At 36.6% G+C, this 10,198-nt stretch overlaps 1 protein-coding gene across 5 annotated transcripts; it reads left to right on the top strand.

Moving 5' to 3' along the window:
- The first annotated feature begins 2,196 nt into the window (after positions 1–2,196).
- Positions 2,197–5,435, top strand: LOC120000665 (LIM domain-containing protein WLIM2b). 5 transcript variants are annotated; one of them, XM_038848812.1, is made up of 7 exons: positions 2,197–2,313; positions 2,413–2,470; positions 2,698–2,896; positions 3,389–3,488; positions 3,584–3,618; positions 3,739–3,828; positions 4,992–5,435. In XM_038848812.1, exons 3-7 carry the CDS (start codon positions 2,762–2,764, stop codon positions 5,202–5,204), a joined length of 573 nt encoding a protein of 190 aa, XP_038704740.1. In that variant the 5' UTR covers positions 2,197–2,313; positions 2,413–2,470; positions 2,698–2,761; the 3' UTR covers positions 5,205–5,435. The 5 variants fall into 5 exon arrangements, with proteins under 5 accessions (XP_038704740.1, XP_038704725.1, XP_038704729.1 ...); XM_038848797.1 differs by having other exon boundaries at positions 2,199–2,313; positions 2,686–2,896; XM_038848801.1 differs by having other exon boundaries at positions 2,221–2,316; positions 2,686–2,896.
- The last annotated feature ends 4,763 nt before the right edge of the window (positions 5,436–10,198 follow it).

Below are 10,198 nucleotides of genomic sequence, written 5' to 3' on the forward strand. Positions count from 1 at the left end.
CTATACGTGATTAAGATACTAAACATTAGTATATTTTCTCTTTGATATTATTTAGCCCTTCATTATGCAGGAAAATATTATATTGTTGACTTTGTATATACTAATATGCTAGGATTATATCAAAAGGAGAGATATCATTTAAGAGATTATAGGAAAAGGGGAGGATCAATTGGTTCAGCAGAGTTATTCAATCATGGGCATTCTTCTCTACGAAATGTCATAAAACGATGTTTTGGAGTGTTAAATAGATTATGAAATGAAAGAGCATAAGTATTTTGTGATTGCTTGTTGTGTAATGTATAATTTTATTAGAATGAAAGCTCGTTAAGATGATTTGTTTAATGAGTTTGAAATAGGTACCATGATGTTTGACGAAAGTAGAGTTGAAGTTACTCAAGAATATGAAACAATCTCATCACAACTTTGTCATGGTATGAAACCAACATCATATCAATTGATTTATCCCACAACTTTCATTATCATGGTATTAAATTCTTATTTTATTTTCCCTTTATTTGATATTTGTATACATGAATATGATAGTATGTATTATTTAATCATCAAGATTAGATTTTTATTTTTTCAGGGATTGCAAAGTTTGGTGACGATGATGATACTATTGAAAAACTTTGGATGTAATGAAATCTTTTTGGGCTCAAAAACTGACTTTATGTGCTTGTATCATGTATTTATCTGAAGCAAGGATCAATATTAGACTCAGATTTAACAATAGAGAACTAGTTACACATGTTATAGATTGCACTTTGTTTAAGATTTCGAATTGCAATAATAGTTAGAGAGGTTACATATAATTTCATATAATCATATGTACTCTTATATGGCCAGGACATTCATAACACAAGAGAGATTAAACGCATATGTATGTTGTGACTTTAATCTAATTTTTGATCTTGTCATGTGCATTTAGACAAGTTCTTTACCTCTGAATTGATGCTAATGTTAATTCCATATTATCTAATTTGGAACAAGTAAATATATATATATACGTATGTATGTATGTAAATCAATGGAGTTACTTAATGCATATTAACAACATATTTTATAATATACAAACATAAACAAATGTTTTTCAGACTCATGTTTTTAATTTTAAGTCCACAACCAAAAAGTTTAATTTTATGTTTTCATTTTCTATTTTATTTTTTATTTTTATTTTCGTAATTTTTGGAAGTGATACCAAATATGACCTTAATTTCTTAAATATTTTATGTAACTATTAGACATAGATATCAACATATTTTATTGCCCAACAAATAGGGATTACGTCGTAATTTAACTTAATCCAAAATAGTCAAACAAAATCGGTCAAAAATCACAGAAAATGAGACAGAGGAAAGTCGCCATTTGTGATTTCGTCATTGAGACCAGAAAAATATGGTGCACTTAGCAATTAGCACTGAGTGGTTGGTGTCTGTTGTAATTTTTTTCTACAGGTCACATTGTTATAATTTTTTAAAAAAGAATTATGAATGTGTTTTAATCGGATTTACGAGTTCATCAATATATTTTTTTTGTCTCAAATAAAAATCAAATTGAATATGAAAAAGATATGAGAATTATAGATCATTGAATATAAACTTAAAACATCCTATGTTTTTCTTGCAGTTTGTTTTTTGTATGAGACAAAAAATATTGTTGGACTCGTAAACTCGATCAAAACACATTAATAATAATAACAGTAAACCCCAGGCACTACTTTGCACTTGCTCTAACAGGTGCACCAACATATTTTTAAAATATTAGAAAATTCTTAAATATTTTCCAAAATTTATAAATATAAAATATAGGTGACTTCAACTCTTAAATTTTATATCCGTAATACAAATTTTCAAAAAATTATTAGTTAAGTTTAATCCCACAGTTTATATTTCATATATTTTTTTTGATGAATTTAACCTTTTTTTTTAAAAAAAATGTGATTTTATTCATAATGTGAAATTATAATTATTTATGAGTTTTAATATTTTAAAAAATATTTTGGTGTACCAAAATGGTGAACTCGTGCTAGGTGCACCGGATTCAGCCCAATCAGACAAATGCACTTGTGTATATTTTTATTGTTAATTTGGAATATGTATAACCTAAAATCAAAAAGTAGTCGGGAGTTTAAGTGTACTTGCGTTAAGATCGCGTACGAGCATCCGCATAGTAGAATTACTGTATAACTACATATTACATACATACATATACGCCTCTCTCTCTCATCAATCATCGTCATCATCCACTTCGCTGCATCTGGTCGCTACAGAAGAGGCGCCTACTCCTCTCTTTACGCACGCTCCATAAGAGATAGTAGTAACTTGTCTCCTTTGACTCTCATTTTTAGTTTCTCAAATTTATCTTCTCTGCTGGTTCCTTTCTTTTCTTTACTTTTTCTTATTTTGATTCTAGATCGAGAGTTTGAGCTCGACCGAGCTCCATCAGATCCACCATTACTGATTTTGACAAGGTATGCCTTGTTGACCTAGCTTATTTTGAGTACTTTTATGTCAATTTAGGGACTGCATCACGATGAGTCTCTTTGTTTCTCTCGCTATGATTCTTTGATCTTCAAGTTTTTTTTTCGCTGTTTGAGCTGGATCAGTTGCATTGGATGATTTTTTTTTACAAGTTTTCTGCTTAATTTTTTGATCAAACTAAAGGGATTTTTGTTAATATGATCAGAAATTGTGTTAGATTGGATCTGCGGCGGTGATTTGTGGAGAGAGAGATTAGCCAGATCTAAGGAGATATAGCAGCTATGTCTTTTATTGGTACCCAAGAGAAATGCAAGGCATGTCAAAAGACTGTGTATCCTGTAGAACTTCTATCCGCTGATGGGGTTAATTACCACAAGTCTTGCTTCAAGTGTACTCACTGCAAGGGGACCCTTAAGGTACTCTTTTTGTATGGTTTTTTAGGCTGTGATTTTTGTCAATTCTATTCTGTTTAATGAACTGAAATGGAATGTAGTTTATTTGCGTCTTTTATGCACAATTGCACATTGGTAAGGCTGAACGACAGTGTATCAGTCACACATATAGATCATTTTCGCATCTTTGTTAAAATGCTGCTCTTATCAGAACAAAATTAGTAGCCCTTCAACTCTAATCAATCTAAATGGCGTTGCAGGGAACTCTTGTTATAAATGTCTTATGCTATAAATTGTATTATAGAAAATATCGGCCACAAGATAATTGCCAGTGCATCGCGTTTATGTTTTTTTATAAATCTAGTTGGATTAATGGTAATGCTCCAGAGTTATATGTCTAGATTTCATTGCAACACATTTTTTTAATTGCCAAATCGCAATCTCATTGAGTAGCTCATTGCATTGCGGAACAAATTTGGCACTTCTCGTTATGGTTTGTAACTTATGTGTTCACAGCTCAGCAATTATTCCTCAATGGAAGGTGTTCTGTACTGTAAGCCTCACTTTGAGCAGCTTTTCAAAGAAACTGGTAATTTCAACAAGAACTTTCAATCACGTAAGTCTTCTTGTTTTGTCAGACTAAGCTCTTTCGATGGATTTGTTCGACGTAGTTTTTTGTGGTTAATTTTTCATGAATGTCTCTGTCCACAGCTGCAAAGTCAGCTGAGAAGTTAACTCCTGAGCTGGTAAATTTCCTACCACAATACAAGCATGTGATTATTTATAATGACTTAGAAAATAAATAATAGATGTGTGATATATTGTAGTGTACTTAGTTGATTCTCGGCGTCTTGTTTTGGTTTCAGACAAGGTCACCTAGCAAGGCTGCCGGAATGTTTTCTGGGACTCAAGAGAAATGTGCCACCTGCAATAAAACCGCGTATCCACTGGAGAAGGTACTAATTATAATGTCATGGATTCATGATGCTGTCCTTTATTGTAAGCTAATTTAATTTTTTTTCCTAGAATCAGCATTCCAACATTTATAGGTCCATTACATTATCTGGGGCAATATAAAGGATAAGTGACCCTTCTGGCATGTGCTCACTTACAATACTGATACATGGGTATAATTTTCTCAACTGCCATGTTGTGATTGTATTTGCCATGGGTGAAGAATCGACATAGCAAGCTAAGGGTTAATGGTTCTTAGCTGGAACAAGATATATCTAATGAATCTAGGGATATAAACAAATTCATTATAGTTCTGTTGGAGAGTTGGGCTTTTCTCACTTGACGTGAATAGAGATGGGATGGTAGAGACAAAATGTATGAAATAGGGAATGAGATTTTTTCTTTGACCTTTAATTGTTTCTCCATCTAAGCAATGTTTTGAATTGCTGTTTTATATATATCTTGGAACGTACAGTTGAATGGTTTTGGTAATGGATGCAAGGTCAAGGGTCATGCATGTGATTAGTATTCATCCAACTTCTATATAGGCTTTTCCTTTTCACTATGGGGGTCCGGTGATATTTGCACATTTGAATCATTAGTCATTCTTTTGCAAAGAAATTAGGACTCATCCTGCCACACAATATTCGTATACTTCATTGAAGATTGATCACAAAGGAAGATGGTAAACTATTTGGAAAGGGTGCTTTGATTGGTTGATATTCTTTTTCCTTCTACAATTAACTATTCTGTGTGAAGTCTATAGCTGTTCTGGAAGATTCCATGCTGGTTCTTCCATTTTCCTAGGGGGTTTGAGTTGTAGGTTCCATAACATTTTTAAAAAAGAAATGAGGGAAATTTCTAGAGTAAGGTCAGGCTAGAGTGATATCTTTGTTTAAGGGGTGACAAATATTGTGCAGAATTTCTTCTCAGTTGCCATTAGTCTTTGTGCCATACAGATACATGTTTTGCTTGAGATGATATGCTCTCGAGTTCTAGGAACTGTGATTTTTTTTATGAACTTGCAAGCAGAAATGCAATTAAATTGCAGGTGTTACTTAATCCATCATCGTAATGACGTTTTCTGTATTGCATCTTTGTTAGGAGGTTAAAAGAAAATTTGCATGAATTTGAAGGTTTGGTAGGTTTAACCCAAAAATTGCAGGTAACAGTGGAGGGCCAGTCCTATCATAAATCTTGTTTCAAGTGCTCTCATGGTGGCTGTCCTATATCTCCATCAAATTATGCAGCTCTAGAGGGGATTTTGTATTGTAAGCACCATTTCTCTCAGCTTTTCAAAGAGAAAGGGAGTTACAACCACCTTATTAAGTCTGCATCAATCAAACGTGCAGCGGCAGCTTCAGTTCCCGAAGCTTGAGTTTGAGTTCCTTACATGCCATCTATTCCAGTGTGTGTTTTTTTTTCCAAACCAGGAGGAACTAGCAAGAACATGGTTCCTCTTATCTTCCCGTGTTTTGGGCATATTGTTGTGGTTGATTGATTTGTACTCCATCTGTAAACTGACTTTTGGAGGGATTGTTGGCGTGTGGTATCTTGTCGAATATTTTCAATTTATCATCAATGGAAACCAAATTTATGGTTGTGGGTTTGTTTTGGGCCAATGAAATGAGGTATCAAGCCTCCTTTTTCTCTTTTAGAGATGATATTTACCACCACCAATCATAATTTGACACATGGCACTTCTGGGGCAGCTAGGTGAAAACCATCCAGGCACGTTCACCAACCCGACCAAGGTAGGTTCTTTTACCCGATTGAGGTAAGTTTTATCTCCATCCGACCGAGGAAAACTACGCATATCCGACCAAGGTGAAGCATTGCTTCAATGAGACGATATCCCAATAGGATGATGAGAATCCCACATCGGAAGATGGTGAGTTTGAAGTCTAGTTTATAAGGGAGGACAAACTTTCTATTGTCAATTTGAATTTTCAATAGAGAGTTAGGCGCTCATCTCGTGTGGCGGGTATTTATCGTTGATGCTTTTATTGAGAGTGCCCTTGTCTGCGTTCAAGCCCGAGTTGGAAAAGATAAAAATGCGTAAAAAAAACAAAGAAAAGTCAGGCTAATACTATTGTAGGCGGGCCTACCCTAGAGCCCATCCCTTGTTGAGTTGGGTTAGCAGACAGTGGGTCAAATCCAATGTAAAAAATAAAGAAAAAGTCAGGCTAATACTATCGTAGACGGGCCTACTCTAGAGCCCATCCCTTGTTGAGTTGGGTTAGTAGATAGTGGGTCAAATGCAATGTGAGCGAGTTGGAAAAGATAAAAATGTGTAAAAAAAAGAAAAAAAAAAAGTCGTTCAAGTAATTGGGAAAGCCTTGATCCACTGGACTGACAATGCTATGTGATCCTGGCTCATAAGGCTTGGGGCGATTAGTGGGCCGACGATCGAAATGGTCCAGGGAAAGCCCTGATCCACTGGATTGATAAGGTTATGTGATCCTGGCTCGCAAGGATTGGGGCTGTTAGTGGGCCGATGGTCAAAATGGTTCAGGAAAAGCCCTGATCCACTAGATTAACAAAGCTATGTGATTCTGGCTCACAAGGCTTGGGGCGGTTAGTGGGTCGACGGTCGAAATGGTCAAGCCCTAGCCATGCACGAGGACGTGCATACTCCTAGGAGGATTGATGAGAATCCCACATTGGAAGATGGTGGATTTGGAGTCTGGCTTATAAGGGAGCATACTCCTAGGGGGAGGATTGATGAGAATCCCAAGGATTGATAAGAATCTCACATTGGAAGACGGTGGATTTGGAGTCTAGCTTATAAGGAATGACAAATCTCCTATTGTCAACCTGAGTTTTCAATAGATGAAAATCCCACATCGGATGTAAGTCGTTCAAGTAATTGGGAAAGCCTTGATCCACTGGATTGACAATGCTATGTGATCCTGGCTCGTAAGGTTTGGGGCGGTTAGTGGGCCGACGATCGAAATGGTCCAAGGAAAGCCCTGATCCACTGGATTGATAAGGCTATGTGATCCTGGCTCGCAAGGCTTGGGGCGGTTAGTGAGCCGACGGTCAAAATGGTTCAGGAAAAGCTCTGATCCACTGGATTGACAAAGCTATGTGATTCTGGCTCGCAAGGCTTGGGGCGGTTAGTGGGTCGACGGTCGAAATGGTCCAGCCCTAGCCATGCACGAGGACGTGCATACTCCTAGGGGGAGGATTGATGAGAATCCCACTTTGGAAGATGGTGGATCTGGAGTCTAGCTTATAAGGGAGGACAAATCTCCTACTGTCAACCTGGGTTTTCAATAGATGAAAATCCCACATCGGATGTAAGTCGTTCAAGTAATAGGGAAAGCCTTGATCCACTAGATTGACAATGCTATGTGATCCTGGCTCGTAAGGCTTGGGGTGGTTAGTGGGCCGACGGTCAAAATGGTTCAGGAAAAGCCCTGATCCACTGGATTGACAAAGCTATGTGATTCTGGCTCGCAAGGCTTGGGGCGGTTAGTGGGTCGACGGTCGAAATGGTCCAGCCCTAGCCATGCACGAGGACGTGCATACTCCTAGGGGAGGATTGATGAGAAACCCACTTTGGAAGATGGTGGATTTAGAGTCTAGCTTATAAAGGAGCATACTCCTAGGGGGAGGATTGATGAGAATCCCACATTGGAAGATGGTGGATTTGGAGTCTAGCTTTTAAGGGAGGACAAATCTCCTACTGTCAACCTGGGTTTTCAATAGATGAAAATCCCACATCGGATGTCAACCGGGGTTTCCAATAGATGAGAATCCCACATTGGAAGATGGTGGATTTGGAATCTAGCTTATAAGGGAGGACAAATCTCCTACTGCCAACCTGGGTTTTCAATAGAGATTTAGACTTAAACTTGTGATGCTAGACTTGGGCCCCCATCCCTTGTGACAGGTATTCATCATAGGACACCAACTCTCAACATAGTTCAACTCCCTTTTGGAGAGGAATATGGATGGGGTCTGAGAAATCCTCGTGTGAACCAATGTGAGAGAGTCTTACTCCTACTACAATCCAGTTCTAGCTCGGTCTAACTTGGTTGATTCGTCTGATAGGGCAGACCTAATACGACATCATCAAGGTAGATTTGTATTTTTTCTATTTTTGTTTCCATGAATCTTCTTTCACATATTTTCATAAAACATATGTTGAAACACTAATTATTTCTTTAAGAGAATTATGGATTTTAATAAATGGTTCGATTATCAATTAATGAATCATAATATTAAGACACGTGCATGAGTACCAATATATTATTATTAGAATCAAATCGATTTGCTGGTCGAACTGGTTCAACTACTATTTTTTAATAAAATACGAATATGCAATCAAATCATGATCACCATAAGTAATTCTGGGATTAACAGAATTTGTGATCACCGCAAAAATATTTGTGTTCTAATTTGGTCAATGAAAGTCAACTTGTGACAATTTAATTATTGAAAGTTTAATTTCTGCCAATTTGATCACCCTGACAGAATTTGTCAATTTCAATCAGTCAACCTACTGATATGACATGTTGACCCTTAACTCATATGTTCTATATGGAAAATAATTTCCAAATGGAAATAACTAAAATTTTATTACAAACATTTAATAGGTAGACAAATGATTGGAAAACACCTATAATTATAAGGATACTAGACATTTGTTTCGACTCTCTTTCTTCTCTCTCAACCATCTTCTCTGTCTTCTCTCTCAACTTTTATCAGCCCCTCCTTTCACGTTTGGAGAGGAGGAGCCGGTGCTCTCCTCTATCGACTCCTCCTCTCGCGCAGCACTTTTTTTAATGCTTTTCTTTGTTTATTTGTTTCAATAATAAGAGTAGACGGTGGGATTCTCCCATGATTTTCTATTTGGGTGATAGCTTAGTTTCAAGAACGTTGTATGATCGAAGATCTCTTAGCATGTTATGGATTTCAAGCTTCAAGTTCAAGTATCGATAAGTATGATTTCGATGGATCTAGATCTACTTCTAGATCTATTTGGAGGATTGCTCTAATGACCAGATCTGATTTGCTCAAGTTGTTTTTCTTATTTGTTAATTTAATCCAGCGTCGTCCGATGTGTTTAAGTTGTTTTTTGTTTGTTTAGTCTTCTCATGTATATGCCGGTGTAGTTTGTTATTCAGTGTTTTGCTGGTGTAGTTGGGTTTTTGTTTGAAATTCTCAAATATAATCCATCTTTATGGTGGCTCGAGTGTTTATGAGTCTCAAATTCTCTTAGCTAAATTATTGGATAAATGAATACAATAAGGTATTTGACATTCTCAAAAAGAAAAACATTAGATGAATCTTATTTGCACCATAACTTTTGCTAAGTACACCCCAAAATCAGTAAAAAAAACCCCGATCCGTGCTCGAGTCTCTCCTCTCTCTTCAGTCTTTCTTCACTCCTCTGCTACCGGAGCTCCCTGCTGCCTCTTCTTTTAAGACCCTGTCAAAAACTCAGGTGGAGGACCCCGAGTAATTTATAGGACGTGGCTCCGGTCAAAGTTTGCCCAGAAATTCAAGCTGGAGAGGAGCAAGAACCCACCTACCATGTTCCCATTGATGCTCTGTTTTTGTTTTGTACATGGAGTGCAGGTGGTAAAATTAAAAAAAAAAGAAGAAGAAGAAGAAGAAATATGGTGAACTCATAATTGTTTTAATTTTAAAATGGATTTATTTATATTGGAGTGTACTCAACAAAAAATGAGATGCAACTAAGGTTCATCAAACATTATAAGCATCAAAAACTATATTAAAATCTAGAAATTAAACTCAAAAAATAAAGTTTGATACAACTCCAGACTCCAGAGGAGATAGAATCAGAGGAAGAAAGCTCCTCCTTGTGGATGAGATCAGCAGTAGCAATATGAGGAACATCTAGATCTAGAAGATTGGAGAGCCAAGCTTGAGGACTGTTGAGAGCCAAAAGATCCAAAAAGGCTCCTCCTTTAATATTTTTTGCAGATCCAAAAGATCCAAGCATAATCTCAAGCGCAACAAAGCAAACCCTAGGCAAGAACTTGAAGATTTGCCATCCTTTACTAGAACAATCAGGACCAAATCTGTGCCCTAAATCACACACAAAGGAGGATAGAAAAAGTGGATGTAACACCCCTCCTTCACCCGAGGTGGTTACACGGCACGGTAACTATCCACGCGTTCCCATTCATTTAGGTCCATGTGTATAGCCCTTGTAAGCCTTTTGGAACCATACTAAAACATCAATAATAGCTACCATAATATTTAAATAAACTTCCAAGTCTTTTAGTTACATCACCAAGACAAATTGAACACTGTTTAGATTATACCTTACAATTTATTGAAACTAAAAACTAGCATAAATATAAACATAGCATCCAAGCTTTGTGTGAGCTCAAG

Source organism: Tripterygium wilfordii, chromosome 1 (assembly GCF_013401445.1).
Source record: "Tripterygium wilfordii isolate XIE 37 chromosome 1, ASM1340144v1, whole genome shotgun sequence".
In the NCBI taxonomy this organism is placed as follows: Eukaryota; Viridiplantae; Streptophyta; class Magnoliopsida; order Celastrales; family Celastraceae; genus Tripterygium; species Tripterygium wilfordii.

Bases quoted from the DNA above. Each gene is read 5' to 3' on its own strand.
- LOC120000665 (XM_038848812.1), top strand. From the start codon at position 2,762: ATGTCTTTTATTGGTACCCAAGAGAAATGCAAGGCATGTCAAAAGACT. The intron at 2,897-3,388 runs GTACTCTTTTTG...ATGTGTTCACAG, and splicing joins ACTGCAAGGGGACCCTTAAG to CTCAGCAATTATTCCTCAAT. The intron at 3,619-3,738 runs GTAAATTTCCTA...TTTTGGTTTCAG, and splicing joins AGAAGTTAACTCCTGAGCTG to ACAAGGTCACCTAGCAAGGC.